General features: G+C 39.0%; 1 protein-coding gene across 2 annotated transcripts; it reads left to right on the top strand.

The window, feature by feature from the left end:
• Nucleotides 1-1,765: 1,765 nt before the first annotated feature.
• LOC311141698 (NXPE family member 3-like) lies at nt 1,766-20,263 on the top strand. 2 transcript variants are annotated; one of them, XM_084177115.1, is made up of 8 exons: nt 1,766-1,952; nt 2,638-4,033; nt 4,955-5,064; nt 8,613-8,669; nt 15,319-15,388; nt 15,853-16,685; nt 17,017-17,084; nt 19,423-20,263. In XM_084177115.1, exons 5-8 carry the CDS (start codon nt 15,326-15,328, stop codon nt 20,160-20,162), a joined length of 1,704 nt encoding a protein of 567 aa, XP_084033241.1. In that variant the 5' UTR covers nt 1,766-1,952; nt 2,638-4,033; nt 4,955-5,064; nt 8,613-8,669; nt 15,319-15,325; the 3' UTR covers nt 20,163-20,263. The 2 variants fall into 2 exon arrangements, with proteins under 2 accessions (XP_084033241.1, XP_084033242.1); XM_084177116.1 differs by lacking the exons at nt 1,766-1,952; nt 2,638-4,033; nt 4,955-5,064; nt 8,613-8,669 and having other exon boundaries at nt 15,140-15,388.
• Nucleotides 20,264-20,654: the final 391 nt, after the last annotated feature.

Genomic DNA, 20,654 nt, shown 5'->3' with positions numbered 1-20,654 from the left:
GAATACATATCTAGCTGAATCAACCACAGATGGATCTATAATGAGGTACAGAATACATATCTAGCTGAACCAACCACAGATGGATCTATAATGAGGTACAGAATACATATCTAGTTGAACCAACCATAGAACCAATGAAAGCTCTTGTGTGTCGAAATCTTCACTAGTTGTTCCTGGCATCAAACCTGTGAACAATCAGGATCAATTGAACCTCAGATACCCACCTGGATCCCTTCTGCTGGAAACGTGGCAACAAGATACACACACAAACACTAAATATTTCAACAGAAATCAAGGGGTACATTTAAATGTGGTAATGGAAAAACAAGGTCTGAAAAGTGGTTTCTAAAAACAAAATAAAAAGTAAGGAACAAGTTGTTTTTAGCACATTGAATATGAACTTTGTAGTAGAGTGGAGTTGCTTGTTAAAAATCATGCAGATCACAATTCATCCAAACAACTTGGCATAAGTCCTTTCCACAGTGCTGCTGCTTGGAGCTAGGGATAGGGTTAGGGACAGGGTTGGGTTAGGGTTAGGATTAGGGTTAGGGTTAGGTTTGGGTTAGGGTTAGGGACAGGGTTGGGTTAGGGTTAGGGATAGGGACGGGGGTTGGGTTAGGGTTAGGGATAGGGTTAGGGTTGGGGATAGGGTTAGGGACAGGGTTGGGTTAGGGTTAGGGTTGGGTTAGGGTTGGGATAGTATTAGGGTTAGGTTTTAGCCAGCATGTGGAAGGACATGAGTCTACGGTTTGAGGATATATCATTCATTCTCTGGCTGTATTGACCTGATTTAAACCCCATTTATAGTCCTGCAAACAGAGAGAGAGAGAACAACATACATGGAAATGTTTTTTAACACGGTTTAATGCAATTTCCTTTTACTAAAATAGTTTAGTCATGTTAATTTGTAGCTCTCTCTGTATGACAGATTCTCAGTAGGTTTCCATAGTCCAGTAACCTAACAGCCTGGCAGGGAGGGAGGGAGGGAGGGGGAGAGAGAGAGAGAGAGAGAGAGAGAGAGAGAGAGAGAGAGAGAGAGAGAGAGAGAGAGAGAGAGAGAGAGAGAGAGAGAGAGAGAGAGAGAGAGAGAGAGAGAGAGAGAGAGAGAGAGAGAGAGAGAGAGAGAGAGAGAGAGAGAGAGAGAGAGAGAGAGAGAGAGAGAGAGAGAGAGAGAGAGAGAGAGAGAGAGAGAGAGAGAGAGAAAGAGAGAGAGAGAGAGAGAGAGAGAGAGAGAGAGAGAGAGAGAGAGAGAGAGAGAGAGAGAGAGAGAGAGGGTGTCATTTGGGTGTCACAGGGTGTCATTTGGGTGTCACAGGGTGTCATTTGGGTGTCACAGGGTGTCATTTGGGACGGTGCTTCAGACTTGAATCACTGGTCCTGGACACTGCTAGTTGTTCATACCGTATTGTTTTTAATGATTAACCTTGTCCTGCAGTGGCCTAAATCAGGGTCACACAGTGTTTCTTGGTAGTCTTAAACAAATCTACTTTGAAACAAAAGTATACACCTCACACACATGGTTATGGGCTTAATAAAAAGAAGACACCTGTACCATGTCAGATATAGAGTAGAAATGTATTACATTTTGAGTCTACATCCCAATATTACACTTTATATACATGACAGAATGAAATATAACAAAACCGTTTATTAATGATGAAATGATTAAAAATATAAATGTCATTCCATCCATGAGACCTCTAGCAGTAGCTACACAGCCATGTTGGAAACCCATGGCTTTTCTCCTAAACAGGTTTAACTGGTTTTCTGATTATTCTGACATGGGGTCAATGTCACTAGACTTTAGCAGATGTTAAATTAATCAGTAACAAAAATTACACAAAGTCAGTTGACATTGGGGAGGTGAATAAACTTTTCCCAAGGTTTCTTTCTCAGCACAAAGGAAAATCTCAATGATTTGACATGTTCTGTTTTTGAATTCAGGCTGCAAGGTAAGGATCCTACCAGGGATTATTTATGTATGATGTTGGTAGAATGTATACATTGGGATAGTAGTAAGGATCCTACCAGGGATTATTTATGTATGATGTTGGTAGAATGTATACATTGGGATAGTAGTAAGGATCCTACCTGGGATTATTTATGTATGATGTTGGTAGAATGTATACATTGGGATAGTAGTAAGGATCCTACCAGGGATTATTTATGTATGATGTTGGTAGAATGTATACATTGGGATAGTAGTAAGGATCCTACCAGGGATTATTTATGTATGATGTTGGTAGAATGTATACATTGGGATAGTAGTAAGGATCCTACCAGGGATTATTTATGTATGATGTTGGTAGAATGTATACATTGGGATAGTAGTAAGAGGCCGGTGGGTAAATGACTAAGATTCAAGCCTCCTGTCAGTTAGGGAGATTTGTTTCTTTATTGTGTGTTTAGTTGTACCTTTACCTTCCTGTAGTTGGTCATTTGGAAGGATTCTGAATGGAGGAATGGTCTAAGATCACTCCAACTCAGAAAACATTTTAGAAAAAGGCTCAGTGCCATTATCCTCGCAAGGGAGGTATTGAAAGGGAGAGCCAATTTTGACCCCTACCTTTTTGAGAAAAAAAGTAAAAGATTAAACTACTGTTATGTTAATGATATACTATGGTGTTGAGTCACTAGACTTTGACCAGGTATTATTGCATCCAAATATCAACTGTACCTAGAACACAGATACAGAGCTACTTGTCATCAGGAAGGTGCTCTCTCAGCAGAACGGAAAATATCTCAATGACTTGACATGTTCTGGTTGTGAATACAGGCTACAAGGAAAGAATCTTCACAGGGATTATTGTAAAGTGTGTAGGGAAATTAAATGTATGGTGTAATTTCAGTGGTGGAAAAAGTACCCAATTGTCGTACTTGAGTAAAAGTAAAGATACCTTAATAGAAAATGACTCAAGTAAAAGTGAAGGTCACCAAGTAAAATACTACTTGAGTAAAAGTATATGGTTTTAAATATACGTAAGTATCAAAAGTAAATGTAATTGCTAAAATGTACTTAAGTATCAAAAGTAAAAGTACAAGTATAAATAATTTCAAATTCCTTATATTAAGCAAAGCAGATGGCCACATTTTCTAGTTTTTATTTTATTTCCGTATAGCCAGGGGCGTGCTCCAACTCATCATTTACAAACGAAGAATGTGTTTAGTGAGTCCCCCAGATCAGAGGCAGTAGGGATGACCAGGGATGTTCTCTTGGTAAATGTGTGAATTAGACCATTTTCTTGTCCTGCTAAGCATTCAAAATGTAACGAGTACTTTTGGGTGTCAGGGGAAAATGTATGGAGTAAAAAGTACATTATTTTCTTTAGGAATGTAGTGAAGTAAAAGTAAAAGTTGTCAAAAATATGAATAGTAAAGTACAGATACCCCCAAAAAACTACTTAAGTAGTACTTTAAAGTATTTTTACTGAAGTACTTTACACCACTGTGTAATTTTAGTATAGTGAATGGAAGTAAAACACTCAAATCTAACAGTCCATTTCACCGGGACAGCTACGTGACAGTTCAATCATACAACATGGCACTAACTGGGCGTAGGCAAGTGAAATTCAAAAACGTTTTGTTCATATTTTCGTATATTGTGGTTATTTTACAATTTGTTTATTTTCTTATGTATCATAGTTCTAAATCATCTTTCAGAATATCAGAAACATTTTTGTTTTCAAAATTACAATGAGCTCCTGCTTCCTGTGTAATTTGAGATGAAACCACTGAACATACTTTTCTTAACATTGATATTATGAACTGAATTCAGTAATAGCATAATAATAGCAGACCTATTGAACAAAGCAACACACTAGAATGTTAGTAAATATTTTATTTCGAAGAGATAATTAATAAAAGAGAACAATTGACATTCTAGAATGAGTTGTCACTGTGTTCACCACAACCAACATGCTGCATCTCTGTTTAGGGGTCAGTGCACGGAAATTAGTCTCTCTGGGGAGAGAGAGGAGGGGGGCCCTGCCTCTAAAATGAGTTCCTCTGGGGAACATGACACCAAATCTAAGAGGTGAGATGACAATTTTGTTTAAGAATTTATGAAGAGTTTATATCCAAAACACTATATCCACCATTTTTTCACGTTTGTGTTTTCCATCAGACATGAAGGCTTATGGGTGTGTAAAATATTACTGTTCTAAGATTTTAAATTCATAGATTTCAGTGTCTGACATTTTCTCCTAAACGTCCACTGAGCAGCGCAGTCACCATTCAAATGTGTGCAGACTCGTTACAACTTCTGCTGTAAACACAAAGTGATTTTATCCATCTGTGACCAAGAGAAAGTGGTCTTAGTTAAATTCTATGAAATTATATCGTATTTTTATCATTTTGGGGGGTCTAAATCCAGCTTAGAATATCACAGCAAGATGAAACGAATATTGTTGCATTCTTTAGATTCTCCCATTTCATTTGCCCCACAGTGGAGGTGTCATAATACCCAGAAAACCTAGTGGTCAAACAGGGAAATGGTTCCACTAGTTTTTCCACCATACGTTTTCCCCAGAGGGAATTGTAGAAACACTTAAAATAAGGATTGTGCTCATTTTTTTCAGAGTTCCCAGTTGTCTCGAACTCACTGAAGTCTGAGATTTCCCAGTTTCCAGTTTTTTTTTTACGCAGCAGAAGTCATGCTGGATTAACCCTTTTAACTAAGACCCAATGTATTCAACCTTTTCTGGCCCATGGTGTTGCATGTGAATGTTTATCCTTTTACACTTGGAAAAGAGAATCTAAACCCAGACTTGGACCACACACCCACTCCACTGAATAGCAGGCTAGTGATTGCTTTGCAATGCTTGCAGTTAGCCACTGATTCCTTCCAAACCACTCATTGTTGAATTAGCTATTTCCAACTTGTTGATTAATGTTTATGTCCAATGGTCGATGAGCACTGATACGTTCTATCTATCATTTCTCTTCATATGACAAGGATTGAAAAGGATTTGGCAGTAGATTGTCGACTTGATTCATGATGACTGCTTGTCTATGTCAAGGCTACCGATGTGGATGTGGTGGAGGAGTCAGGCGCAGGACACAGAGGTAAAGTCCAACAGACTTTAATAGTCATAAAAATGAAAGAGGAACACCTCCGACCTCAAAATAAACAACGAGGCCAGGGAAATTACGCACACGCGTAAAAACTAAATACACGAAAACAAAACGGGAGCAAAAACACAAAGCTCCGACACAAAGGCAGGAAGCAACAACACACAAAATACTCAGAACAAAACCAGGAACTTATAGGACACGTAATAATTACACAATTGGACACAGGTGATAGAGACAGACAAACATAATCAAATGCAGACACATAGAGCGGTGGCAGCTAATACTCCGGGGACGGCGAACGCCGAAGCCTGCCCGAACCAGGAGGAGGAGCAGCCTCGGCCGAAACCGTGACAGTACCCCCCCCTTGACGCGCGGCTCCAGCCGTGCGCCGACCCCGGCCTCGGGGACGGCCAGGAGGACGCGGACCCGGGCGCGTGGGATGCCCATGGTGAAACTCAGTCAGGAGGGATGGATCTAGTATGTCCCTCCTGGGCACCCAGCACCGTTCCTCCGGACCGTACCCCTCCCACTCCACGAGATACTGGAGACCACTCATCCGGCGTCTCGAGTCCAAGATGGTCCGGACTCTGTACGCCGGGGCCCCCTCGATGTCCAAACGGGGCGGAGGGGTCTCTCCTATCTCATCCTCTTGGAGTGGGCCAGCTACCACCGGCCTGAGAAGAGACACATGGAACGAGGGGTTAATATTTTTATACTCTATAGGCAGTTGTAACCTGTAACACACCTCGTTCAATCTTCTCAGGACTTTGAAGGGCCCCACAAACCGCCGACCCAGCTTCCGGCAGGGCAGGCGGAGGGGCAGGTTTCGAGTCGAGAGCCAGACTCGTTCTCCCGGTGCGTACACCGGTGCCTCACTGCGGTGGCGGTCGGCGCTCGCCTTTTGTTGACGGATGGCACGCTGCAGATGGAAATGGGCAGCGTCCCACGTCTCCTCCGAGCGCCGAATCCACTCGTCCACCGCAGGGGCCTCGATCTGGCTCTCGTGCCATGGTGCCAGGACCGGCTGATAACCTAAAACACACTGGAAGGGTGTTAAATTGGTGGAGGAGTGGCGGAGAGAGTTCTGGGCCATCTCTGCCCAGGGGATGAACCGAGACCACTCCTCCGGCCGGTCCCGGCAATAGGACCTCAAAAACCTACCCACATCCTGGTTGACACGTTCCACCTGCCCATTGCTCTCCGGGTGGTACCCCGAGGTAAGGCTTACCGAGACCCCCAACCGTTCCATAAGGGTCTGAAGAAACAGCTGTCTGTGTTTACTCACAGCCGAGACATCAGTGACGCTGCAGTGAAAGCTAGCTACCTCATTGCTAATGAAATCGCAGTGGCTTCAAAACCATTTAGTGAGGGTGAATTTGTAAAAACATGCATGATGAAGGCAGCGGAGATTGTGTGCCCTGAAAAGCACCAGGCTTTTGCAAATATCAGCCTGACAAGAAACACAGTTGCAGACAGGATTTCCGATCTTTCAGTGGATTTGGACAGCCAGTTGAAGCAAAAAGTAAAGTAATTTATTGCGTTTTCGGTTGCAATTGATGAAAGCACGGACATTACAGATGTTGCACAACTGGCCATTTTCATCCGCAGAGTTGATGACACATTGACCGACACCGAGGAGTTCGTGGATTTGGTGCCGATGACAGATACAACGACAGCAGCTGATATTTTCACTGCACTCGTCAGCGCGCTGGACAGGGTCGGAGTGGACTGGTCCCGCGCTGTCAGCCTGGCTACAGATGGTGCGCCCTCAATGATCGGGAAAAAAGCAGGCGTTGTGACAAAGTTCAGAGAGAAAGTGCAATCTGCAAATGGAGGACGTGATTTTTGGACTTTTCACTGTATTTTGCACCAGGAGGCTTTGTGTTGCAAGTCATTAAAGATGGATAACGTCATGAAGGTGGTTATTATTTTATTATATTATTATTATAATTATATTATTATATTGTATTATTATTATATTATTATTATTATTATATTATCCAAACTGTTAATTTCATCCGATCCAGAAGCCTGAATCAACGTCAGTTTGACAGCCTTCTCAGAGAGAAAGACCACATCTATGGCCTGCCATACCACACTGAGGTAAGATGGTTAAGCCGAGGTGCTGTGCTGAGGCGTTTCTTTGATTTACGAGAAGAAATTGAACAGTTCATGGAAGAAAAGGGCAAACCAGTGTTAGAATTTCATTCCGCAGAATGGATGCAGAACCTTGCATTTATGGTGGATGTTACAGAGCACCTGAATAACTTGAACAAACAGCTGCAAGGGTGCAACAAAGTTGCCACGCAGTATTATGACAGCATACGTTCTTTCAAGTTGAAGCTGTCATTGTGGGAGACGCAACTCGCCGGTGGTGATGCAGCTCACTTCCCCTGTCTGAAAAATGTGTGCGCGACCCAACATGTGGCAGACATGAAGCGGTTCAAATATAAAATAACGGGACTGTTAAGGGAGTTTGAGCAACGCTTTCAGATTTTTGGTGAACTGGAGAAAGACTTCAACGTTTTTTGTTCGCCATTAACCGTGAATCCCTCTGATCTGCCCGTCAGCATCCAAATTGAAATAATATACTTGCAGTGTGACTCGGATTTGAAGGGCAAATTTGCCGCAGCTGGCTTGGACACATTTTATCAGAATCTCTTGCCAGGTTACCCCAACTTGACAGCCCTCGCTGCAAAACTGTTGTGCATGTTTGGAACCACATATCTTTGTGAGCAAGTTCTCTGTAATGAGCATAAATAAAACAAAGCTGCACTCAAGGCTCACGCACAAGCACTTGAATCACATCCTGAAGTTGGCTGCCACTCAGGATGTGACGCCTGATATTGATGCGCTGGTGAAAGCTAAAAGATGCCAGGTATCAGGAGTCAAATAAACTATACAACCCCACTTAAAGTGCTGCATGAGACACCCTGATATAGTTCTGTGATCTGTGATATACTTCTGTGAATCACTGAGGCATTGTGTGTTTGTGTGTTGTTTGTCCTCAGAATTTCAAATAGCTTGAGGTGTTTTATGATTAATAGTGATGTTGTGCTTTTGGACACACTGTCCTCAGGCTCCAGCTTTATGTTTATATGTTTTTATGTTGATGTGCTATTGTTTTTAATTGATTTTATTTTATTTGTATATTTAACCTATTCTTGACTCTGTGGTTCTTGCACTTGTTTGGGGAACAGGATTTCATTATTTGTATCTACATTTCTGCCTGAGAAATGACACCCTGATATAGTTCTGTGATCTGTGAAACAGTTCTGTGAATCACTGAGGCATTGTGTGTTTGTGTGTTCTTTTTCTTTAGAATTTTCAAATAAACTTGAGGTGTTTTATGATTAATAGTGATGTTGTGCTTGTACTATTTTGGACACACTGTCCTCAGGCTCCAGCTTTATGTTTTATGTTGATAGAATTAAAACAAGTTATATATACCATGATTTTACCGGTCCGGCCCACTTGAGAATAGATTTTCCTCCATGTGGCCCCTGAGCTAAAATGAGTTTGACACCCCTGTTGTACAGGATCCATTTTGAGACAACAGAGCAGAAAACACGATATGGAGAGAACTGAAAAATAAAGTGAGTATTTCTAAGTATTTCTGAACAATAATCTATTCTAATGGACAGAGTAAGAGAATGAATACCTGGAATGAGATAGTACTAGTTAGTAGAACTGCTGCTTGAGTTTAGTTGCTGACAGACAGCAGTTTTCAAAGTGTTATCACATGTTATCAGTCAAACGTCTGGTAAAGATTGTGGAGGAGCTTTTAAATGATAGGGTTTTATGTTTATCTCAGGGTTTCTCAATCCTTTTGTTCTTGCCCAGCATTTACACACCTGATTCAACTAATCATCAGATATTTGAAGACAGTTTAATATTTGAGGCATACCAATGAACATTCTCAAATTTAAACCTTTTGGATTTGTAGGCCTGTTTACAATTATTATAGGCCTACAGTAATTCACATTTTGGATGGAAAAAAACACAGCTAAACCTGGTGGACATTTAATTTCATGACCAATGGAATGCTCTAAAACATTCAAACTCTGCTCACCCGGGGAGCCGGCCAATGGAAAACTAATTTACCCAGTCACCGTTATAACTTTATTTCCTTATTTGAAATTGAAAGTGACTTTGTAGCCTACGCAGTTACAAAATGTCTGTTCAAACTGTGGCGCATATGGAACATTAGAACAGTGGTGGAAAAAGTAAAGATACCTTAATAGAAAATGACTCAAGTAAAAGTGAAAGTCACCCAGTAAAATACTACTTGAGTAAAAGTCTAAAAGTATTTGATTTTAAATATACTTAAGTATCAAAAGTAAATGTAATTGCTAAAGTAAAGTAGGAATAATTAAAATTAAAATTACTTATATGAAGCAAACCAGACGCCACAATTTTCCTGTTATTTTCATTTACGGATAGCCAGGGTCACATTCCAACACTCAGACATCATTTAAAAAAAGGATTTGTGACCAGGGATGACCAGCGATGTTCTCTTGATAAGTGTGAATTGGACCATTTTCTGAATGTAACAAGTACTTTTGGGTGTAAGGGAAAATGTATGGAGTAAAAAGTACATCATTTTCTTTATGAATGTAGTGAAGAAAAAGTAAAAGTTGTTAAAAATATTAATAGTAAAGTACAGATACCCCCAAAAAACGACCTAAGTAGTACTTTAAAGTATTTTTACTTAAGTACTTTACACCACTGCATTAGAAGACGGATAAATGTGTTGATTTTGAAAGAAAGACGGGCAGATTCTGCTAAGTAGGCTACAAACTATTATAAAGTTAGGTCGTCATCACAGTAGGTTTGAGCTACAGTATGATGACTTACCAACCTGATGGTCTCCATTGGAAATGTTGTGGAAAATGTTGTACACTCAGTGTATTAAAATATGTAACATAAACAACAAATGATATGCTCAGATACACAAAATACATCTGGTTTCAGATCTAGAAGATTCTCCTCTTCAATAGTAATATCATCAATTCTGACCAGTAACTTACCTGGGGTCAAAGGTCCCTGATTTATCACTAAAATGTATAGGATGATCCATAGAGATGTCACTCTTCATGGACAGATGACTGGGTACTGGAGAGACTGATCTCAGAGTTTGGTTGGAGATTCTGGAAAACATAATAAATCACCATGAAACTACATTTTAAAATATATCAAAATTATATTTCAATAGATAAAATACATTACATAAAGCATTACAATATATGCCATTACATAAATCAACAAGCATGCAGCTCTAATTAAAAAAATATATAGTTATATAGATATATATATATAGAGGTGAAAGCATTGGAAATACTTTTGGCGGTTAATCTGCTTCTGTTTTGTGGGTGGCACTGTGTGCTGTTTTCGATGGATGGGTCCTGGCCTCTCGGGGCCTTAGGGATACGGAGGGACGTGGGTGGGATGCTGATCACTGGGATGACGGCTCAACTTGGGATGGGGAGGGGCTTTAGCGGGGGAATTAGTGGAGAACAATTGAAGGGTTACTCCGTAGCAATGCAAATATCACGGTACAGCTATATGGACACTCAATCATTACGCTATTTTTTTATTGGTACATTTACAAACATATATAATGATAAATAGACTTGAAACTTGTATCTCATTATGGTGTATGGTGAAATAAGTATAGCCAGTTATAATTGTAATGGCTTAGCTGATAATAACAAAAGAAGAACAATATTTACATGGCTCAAAGAGAAATAATATACTATCTATTGTATACAGGAAACTCATTCAACAATTCGAGATGAAGTAGCGTGGAAAAAAGAATGGGGGGGGGAATATACTTCTCCCATGGGCAAAGAAATTCAAAAGGGGTGATGATATTAATTAATAGAAATTTTGATCCGAATGTGCAAATTGTACAAATAGATACACAAGGTAGATGGATTATTTTAAAGATGTTATTGGACCATAAACAGATATGGCTCATTAACCTTTACGGACCAAATAATGATGATCCACAATTCTTTGACAATATATATAATAAATTATCAAGCCTGCAAGCAACTCAAGACAATATTATTATGGTGGGGGATTATAATACTGTTTTAAATAGCTCAATGGACCGTAAAGGAAATCACACCACAAACAATCACCCACATGCTCTTAAGGAAATTGTGAATGTCATGGATACATTAGAACTAGTAGATATATGGAGGCTTAAATATACTGATCTAGTGAGATATACATGGCAGAGACTGAATCAAGCTAGTCGTCTTGACTTCTTTCTTATCTCATTCTCGTTGGCACCAAAAGTAAAAAAAAGTGTTGATAGGGGACAGAATGCGGTCGGACCATCATATAATAGGCATATACATTACTCTTACTGAATTTCCACGTGGGCGAGGATATTGGAAATTTAATCAAAGCCTATTGGATGATAATTTATTTATAATTAGAACAAAGGAATTTATAACTTACTTTTTCCAACATAACATAGGTACAGCGAATCCCCTTATTGTATGGGACACCTTTAAATGTGCCTTTAGAGGCCATGCAATTCAGTACTCATCTCGAAAACAAAAGCAATTTAGGTCAAAAGAGTTTGTACTAAGAAAGGAAATAGAAAGTCTAACAGAACAGATAGATGGCAATAAAAACTGTAATATAGAGGCTCAGAATAAATTAGAGGAAAAACTAAAAGAAATGGAGAAACTTATTCAAGAAAGATCAAGTGTAATATATTATTAAAATAAAGCAAACTGGATGGAATATGGGGAAAAATGCACAAAATTATTTTTTAATCTTCAACATAGGAATGCTACCAAAAAGAACTTAATGAAACTGGTTACAATTGACGGAGTCACCCATAATTCACCTAATGATATTTTGAAGGAAGAAACAAAGTACTTTAAGCATATGTTTTCTTTTCAGTCGCCTCCATCTCCTCTAACTGAAGCTAATTGTAGAGATTTTTTTTCTATTGATAATGTCAAATTAACAGCCACACAGAAAGACTGATGTGAAGGTGAAATTACAGAGGAGGAACTTCTGGATGCAATTAAAGACTTTAAGTCTGGGAAAACTCCAGGGTTGGATGGCATACCAGTCGAGGTATACCAAACCTTTTTTGATATACTAAGAGGACCGTTATTAGCATGTTTTAACCACACCTATGTAATTGGTAGATTATCTGACACTCAAGAAGAAGGTCTGATCTCATTATTACTGAAACAGGATACAAGTGGAAAATATAAAGATCCAGTCCATTTACAAAATTGGAGGCCCCTTACACTTCAGTGTTGTGATGCAAAAATCCTAGCAAAATGTATAGCGCATAGAATTAAAAAGGTATTGTCGGATATTATTCATTCTAATCAGACAGGTTTTTTACATGGAAGATACATTGGAGATAATATAAGGCAAGTATTGGAAACAATAGAACACTATGGAAAATATGGGAAACCAGGCCTGCTATTCATAGCAGACTTCGAAAAGGCATTTGATAAAGTTCGACTGGGGTTTATATATAAATGCCTGGAGCATTTCAATTTTGGAGAATCTCTTATAAAATGGGTCAAAATCATGTATAGTAACCCTAGGTGTAAAATAGTAAATAATGGCTATTTCTCAGAAAGTTTTAAACTGTCAAGAGGAGTGAAACAAGGTTGTCCACTATCGGCATATCTATTTATTGTGGCCATCGAGATGTTAGCTATTAAAATCAGATCCAATAATAATATCAGAGGATTAGAAATACAGGGCTTAAAAACAAAGGTGTCATTGTACGCTGATGATTCATGTTTTCTTTTAAATCCACAACTAGAATCCCTCCACAGCCTCATAGTGGATCTAGATACATTTTCTAACCTCTCTGGATTACAACCAAATTATGACAAATGTACTATATTACGTATTGGATCACTAAAAAATACAATTTTTACATTACCATGTAGTTTACCAATAAAATGGTCTGATGGTGATGTGGATATACTCGGAATACATATCCCAAAGGAAATAAATGATCTCACTTCAATACATTTTAATAGAAAATTAGCAAAAATAGATAAGTTCTTACTACCATGGAAAGGAAAATACCTGTCAATTTGTGGAAAAATCACCCTGATTAACTCTTTAGTATTATCCCAGTTTACCTATTTGCTTATGGTCTTGCCTACGCCTAGCGAACAGTTTTTTAAATTATATGAGAAAAAAATATTCAATTTTATTTGGAACGGCAAGCCAGACAACATTAAAAGAGCATATTTATATAATGAATATGAATTCGGAGGACAGAAATTATTAAATATTAAAGCATTAGACCTATCACTAAAAGCTTCAGTCATACAAAAGTTATACTTAAATCCGAACTGGTTCTCAAGCAAATTAGTAAGATTGTCTCACCCAATGTTCAAGAAAGGCCTTTTTCCCTTTATTCAGATTACAACCTCTCACTTTCAGTTATTTGAAAAGGAAATCATCTCCCAAATGTCACTATTTCTAAAACAAGCCATAGAAAGTTGGTTGCAATTTCAATTTAATCCTCCAGAAACAACAGAACAAATAATGCAACAAATATTGTGGTTAAATTCAAATATACTAATTGACAAAAAACCTTTATTTTTTGACAGAATGTTAAAAAAAGGTATAATCTTCGTAAATGATATCATCGGTAGGACTGGTGGAGTTATGACGCACATGCAGCTAACAAAAACATATGGAAATGTCTGCTCTACCCAAAATTACAACCAAATAATTGCAGCCTTACCGCAAAAGTGGAAGAGGAAAGTGGAAGGGGGAGAAAGTAAGGAACTTGTCTGTCGGCCTTGCATTAAAGAACATAATTGGTTAAAGAAAACTGTGATAAATAAAAAAGTATATCAGTTTCACTTAAGGACCAAAGGATTGACAGCCGTCCCATATAGATTGCAAAATAGTTGGGAAGAGATCTTTGACGTACCGATCCCATGGCATAGTGTTTATGAACTGACACGCAAAACGACACCGGATTCAAAAATTAGAATCTTTCAATTTCAATTATTATATACAATTCTTGCTACCAATAGAATGTTATTTATATGGGGGATACAATCTTCCCAGCTCTGCAGATTTTGCTGTGAAGAGACAGAATCATTAGATCATTTGTTTTGGCTCTGTCCATTTGTAGCTTGTTTTTGGACACAGGTCCAGGAATGGCTAAAGGATTGCAATATTTACCAGGAACTAACCTTGCAGATAGCATTACTGGGTGATCTGAAAAGTCATAGTCAATCAATCAATAATATAATAATACTTTTAGCAAAAATGTTTATTTTTAATTCACAATCTGTAGAAGCAATGAGAATAGAAAGGTTCAGAACTTTTGTAAAACATCACAGTACGGTTGAAATATATATGGCAAATAGAAATCCTATATGGATGGTGTTAAGAGATAGATGGGAGGTATTGAATAGAGTTAAATGATGGGAATAATAACAAATAACAACAAATAATAACAAAGATAGCTAATAATGTAAGCATACTGTGTCCATAATAAGTATATAGGTTGTATGTTGGGAGCTTTTGGGAAAGACCACAGTTAGAAAGTTATGGCATATAGAAGCAAACTGGATGGACATCATGAAAATAATCGGAGAGGTTGAGAGTAGAAGAAGTTCAGGAGCAAAAAAAATTACAATAAAAAAAAAAATATATATATATATATATATAATAGAATTATTGTAAAATTAACTCTGTCCATAAGGTGTAGATAGTAGGTATAGACCGGAAGTAGAGGCCTGGGCATTGTTGTTCACTAATTTACTCCAAGTAGGGAAAGGATGGTGGGGTTGAAAAGTAATAAAGGGGAGTATATATATTTAAAAAAAACATTTAAAAAAACATGGGGGATTGGAAGTGATGCAGACAATTACATTGATAGAAGATACAATCTATCTGCAATATTAAGCTGATCCATTAAAAAAAATGAAAAACTAAAAATACAAAAAAAAAGAAAAAAATAGAAAAAGGAAAACAAAAAAAAAGAACCCTTAAGAGAATGAAAACATATTTCCAGTAGTATTGTTATTTAGTCAATACTGGGGCCCTGCACAAAAAATGTCACAGGAACTCATAAAAAGTAAAACTGTCCAAAAGTAAGTTATGTATATGGCTCTAATTTTGACATTTTCCTGTCCATCATATTCAAGATTTGGAGAGCTGCCTTTCCTGTCTGTTCAAACTTTGATAATCTTTTACCTTCTGATTTACCAACAGATTGAGAATGGGAAGACTGCGGCTACAGATATTGTTTATGGTGGTAACGATCACCATTTTGTTTTTGTCAGTAAGTTCTAAAACACTTTTTATATTCTTGATCTTATAAATGATTATAAGACATATAAATTCAAGTACTGTAAGATGCTTGAAATCATTAAAAAGCTTAGGCTCCATTAAGGTCTAATCTAATTTAAAATGCCATTTTAATTTGCCTTTGTTCAGTCAGATTACTTGTTATTGCTCAGGTTTTGGTCAAAATAATGATTCATGGAATTATTAGTTATTGATCATTCAAAGAGTTACTTGTTAACTTGACAGCCTGTTCCCCAGCTTTACACTGCTACATTCAATGTTTCTCCAAGATGAAATTATACACTGGGAGGCAATTTAGCAGTGGCGGTATTTTGTCCACAAGAGGATCGTTGAGCATGCAGTTCAACATTTGCATCTTTTGGACAAACATCAAATATAGCAGAGTTCATGAGATCATATTTTAAATGTAGTAAGGGCTACCATGTCTTTCTATTTCAGGTGTGTCGAGACAACCATTGCCAATTGAATATTCTTTCACATTACCTTAAAGTCAACCACACTACCTTTACCACTGATACTCCATATGTTACCACTCATACCCCATATATTACCATTCAAACTCCACATGTTGATATTTGTAATGGAATCACCAACAGGACATTTACGCCAACCAATGACTCCTTAATAAGTAAAGACGAATGGGAATCTCTGGTCACAAAGCTACAATGGACATTACCGCCTGTTGACCTCTTATCCACAGATGAGGCCACAAACCCCACTAAGTGCTCATACTCTGTTGTCAACCCCAATTCAAACCACACAGTTGGAGGGTTTATAGATGTCATTTTGATAGCTAGAGATACTAAAAACAGGATCAAAACCTATGGAGGGGACTTTTTTCAGGCCAAGTTGTTTAACGCAGAACTTAAGGCCAGTACTTATGGAGCTGTAACAGACCACTTTAATGGCACCTACACTGCCCGCCTGGCCCTGCTTTGGCCCGGACCTGCCAAGGTGTCCATCCGCCTAGTGCCCTCCAGTGAGGCCGTGCAGGTACTGTGCAGGCAAAGGGAACAGGACCCAGATAAGGTCTACTTCCAAGGCTACTTTGAGGAGGGTGGCAAGCAGGAAACAACGATGTGCAATGCCCAGAGAAGTCCTAGGCTGGTGGGGAATGACTTGCAGTGTTGCTGTGAGTACAGAGAGCCAGTCACCGGAGAGTCCTGGTTCTGTCGTCGGCCATCTTCCCTGCCCTGCCATGCTTTGACCTACCACAGCATGGGTGGTTACCAGGCAGTACTCTCCAAGTTGGAGACAACTCTTCTTAATAGGTAGATATCTTTCAATCGGGTGTCAAATATGCAGGTTGGGGGTCATTGTTTACCCACCATCTGATTTAATGTGGCCCCTCTTGTTATCCAAACACAATCCTATCCTATTATTTGAAAATATTTTATGTTGGGGAAAGAGGAACTCACATAACATTGGTGAATTGACAATTCATGCTGTTCAGGAAAATAAAGTAAATTGCTGTAGACCCAATGTTAGCAGAAATGTGTACAAACCATGATTGCACTGCATCCTGTTCCGTCACTTAATGGTAGTGTCTCCAAATTATTGATTGTTGTTCTTCACACTCAAATAATATTTCATTTTTTGCAGATTCACAAACATTATTGTACCATATGATAATTCAGTTGTACATGTCCAGCAACAGGGCAAGGAAACCCGTAAGTCCCTACAACATATTCCCCCTTTCCCTCCTGTTACTGTAATACCATTACACAGAATACAGCAGTACCTTGGGTTATTGTAATACCATTACACAGAATACAACAGTACCTTGGGTTACTGTAATACCATTACACAGAATACAGCAGTACCTTGGGTTACTGTAATACCACTACACAGAATACAGCAGTACCTTGGGTTACTGTAATACCACTACACAGAATACAGCAGTACCTTGGGTTACTGTAATACCATTACACAGAATACAGCAGTACCTTGGGTTAATGTAATACCACTACACAGAATACAGCAGTACCTTGGGTTACTGTAATACCATTACACAGAATACAGCAGTACCTTGGGTTACTGTAATACCACTACACAGAATACAGCAGTACCTTGGGTTACTGTAATACCATTACACAGAATACAGCAGTACCTTGGGTTACTGTAATACCATTACACAGAATACAGCAGTACCTTGGGTTACTGTAATACCATTATACAGAATACAGCAGTACCTTGCATTACTGTAATACCATTACACAGAATACAGCAGTTCCTTGGGTTATTGTAATACCACTACACAGAATACAGCAGTACCTTGGGTTACTGTAATACCATTACACAGAATACAGCAGTACCTTGGGTTACTGTAATACCATTACACAGAATACAGCAGTACCTTGGGTTACTGTAATACCATTACACAGAATACAGCAGTACCTTGGGTTATTGTAATACCACTACACAGAATACAGCAGTACCTTGGGTTATTGTAATACCACTACACAGAATACAGCAGTACCTTGGGTTACTGTAATACCATTACACATAATACAGCAGTACCTTGGGTTACTGTAATACCATTACACAGAATACAGCAGTACCTTGGGTTACTGTAATACCATTACACAGAATACAGCAGTACCTTGGGTTACTGTAATACCATTACACAGAATACAGCAGTACCTTGGGTTACTGTAATACCATTACACAGAATACAGCAGTACCTTGGGTTATTGTAATACCACTACACAGAATACAGCAGTACCTTGGGTTATTGTAATACCACTACACAGAATACAGCAGTACCTTGGGTTACTGTAATACCATTACACAGAATACAGCAGTACCTTGCATTACTGTAATACCATTACACAGAATACAGCAGTACCTTGCATTACTGTAATACCATTACACAGAATACAGCAGTACCTTGGGTTACTGTAATACCATTACACAGAATACAGCAGTACCTTGGGTTACTGTAATACCATTACACAGAATACAGCAGTACCTTGCATTACTGTAATACCATTACACAGAATACAGCAGTACCTTGGGTTACTGTAATACCATTACACAGAATACAGCAGTACCTTGGGTTACTGTAATACCATTACACAGAATACAGCAGTAACTTGCATTACTGTAATACCATTACAGAGAATACAGCAGTACCTTGGGTTACTGTAATACCATTACACAGAATACAGCAGTACCTTGCATTACTGTAATACCATTACACAGAATACAGCAGTACCTTGGGTTACTGTAATACCATTACACAGAATACAGCAGTACCTTGGGTTACTGTAATACCATTACACAGAATACAGCAGTACCTTGCATTACTGTAATACCATTACACAGAATACAGCAGTTCCTTGGTTTATTGTAATACCATTACACAGAATACAGCAGTACCTTGCATTACTGTAATACCATTACACAGAATACAGCAGTACCTTGGTATTGTAATACCACTACACAGAATACAGCAGTACCTTGCATTACTGTAATACCATTACACAGAATACAGCAGTTCCTTGGTTTATTGTAATACCATTACACAGAATACAGCAGTACCTTGCATTACTGTAATACCATTACACAGAATACAGCAGTTCCTTGGTTTATTGTAATACCATTACACAGAATACAGCAGTTCCTTGGGTTATTGTAATACCACTACACAGAATACAGCAGTACCTTGCTACCTACATAAGTCACAATCTTTAAACAAGTCATATCCTTTGTTATCTGGTTTAAACCTGGCTTGTTATCAACTTGCAAACTGGTGTCATTATCACAAATCAGCGTCCTCTACCTCGACTAACCTGTATCCCCGTACATTGACTCAGTACCCCCTGTATATTTGATTTTTTACTTTATTTTATTTAGTAAATATTTTCTTAACTTTTTCATGCATTGTTGGTTAAGGGCTTGTAAGTAAGCATTTCACGGTATTCGGCACGTGAAAATAACATTTTATTTCATGCTAGCGATGCATATTCGGCTCAGATGATCTAACAATGATTTCTCTCTCTCTAGGTCCAAACACAAAATGCCGTCCTGGTTTGCACACCCCAGTACCGTCTGGATTCTACCTCCAGGATCGCTGGACGTCCATGGTGTGTGACTCAAAATCATTTCCCTCAGCTAAACTGATATCTGGATGCCTGAAGGACAAACAGATCCTTATGATGGGTGACTCCACTCTCCGTCAATGGTTGGAGTACCTGGAGACAACTGTGCCAACACTGAAACGCCTGAACCTTCACACATCAAGCAAATCGGGCCCCTTTGAGGCAGTCGACACCCAGTCCAACACCCGTATCATCTGGCGGGCCCATGGGATACCTATACGGACAAGCAAGACCCCCTGGGCTGACCTCCACTACATCGCCAGGGAGGTGGAGGGTCTGGCAGGGGGTGCACACTCTGTAGTCGTCTTCACCATCTGGGCTCATTTCACCACGTACCCACTGGCTGTGTATGCACACCGTCTGGTCGTCATCCGTAGGGCTGTGGCGTCGCTGCTAAGACGATCTCCCACTACTCTGGTAGTGATCAAATCAGCCAACACAGGCTACAAGGATGTGTACGGCAGCGACTGGCTCTCCTGGCAGCTCGACATGGCTCAAAGGGAAATATTCAGGGACTTGCCCGTGGTCCTCATTGACGTTTGGCAGATGACCTCCTGCCACTATTCTCCGGATAACATTCACCCGCCCCCCGTGGTGATCCAAAATGAAGTGGACCTCTTCCTGTCCTTTGTTTGTCCGCAGTGAGAAAAGAGAAGCATTCAAAAGGGATTGCCTGTAAAATCAACTGCATAGAACATGGTGGTTGTCAAACTATTGCCTGCTTTCAGCTCTGCACTGATTCTTCTGTCATGCATACAATATAGTTAAGCAATGATTCATTTAAAGAACTTGTGGGCTGTTTTAGAGCAAAATTGTCTTTTTTTTAATGCATTAATTAACAACAGTCTATGACAGGGGTGTCAAACGTACGGCCCGCGGGCCGGATCAGGCCCGCAAACGGGTTTAATCCGGCCCGCGAGATGATAAAAAAAAATTATATATATATATATATATATATTGTAAAGTATAAAAATACGCTGCAATTTTTCTATAAAATAAACTGCTGATCCAATTGCGTCCACTTGATGGCACAATAGCAATTGTGTTAAGCAAGCAAACTGTTTATACCGGGGCAGAGCAAGTAGGTCAAGCACGTGCAGCCAATGAGCTACTTTGTTTTGCCCGCGATATTTATTA

The sequence above is a fragment of the Coregonus lavaretus genome (assembly GCF_964263955.1).
Source record: "Coregonus lavaretus genome assembly, chromosome: 2".
Lineage (NCBI taxonomy): Eukaryota > Metazoa > Chordata > Actinopteri > Salmoniformes > Salmonidae > Coregonus > Coregonus lavaretus.
Note: the sequence above shows the minus strand (reverse complement) of the source record. Positions and strands in the feature narration are given on the sequence as shown.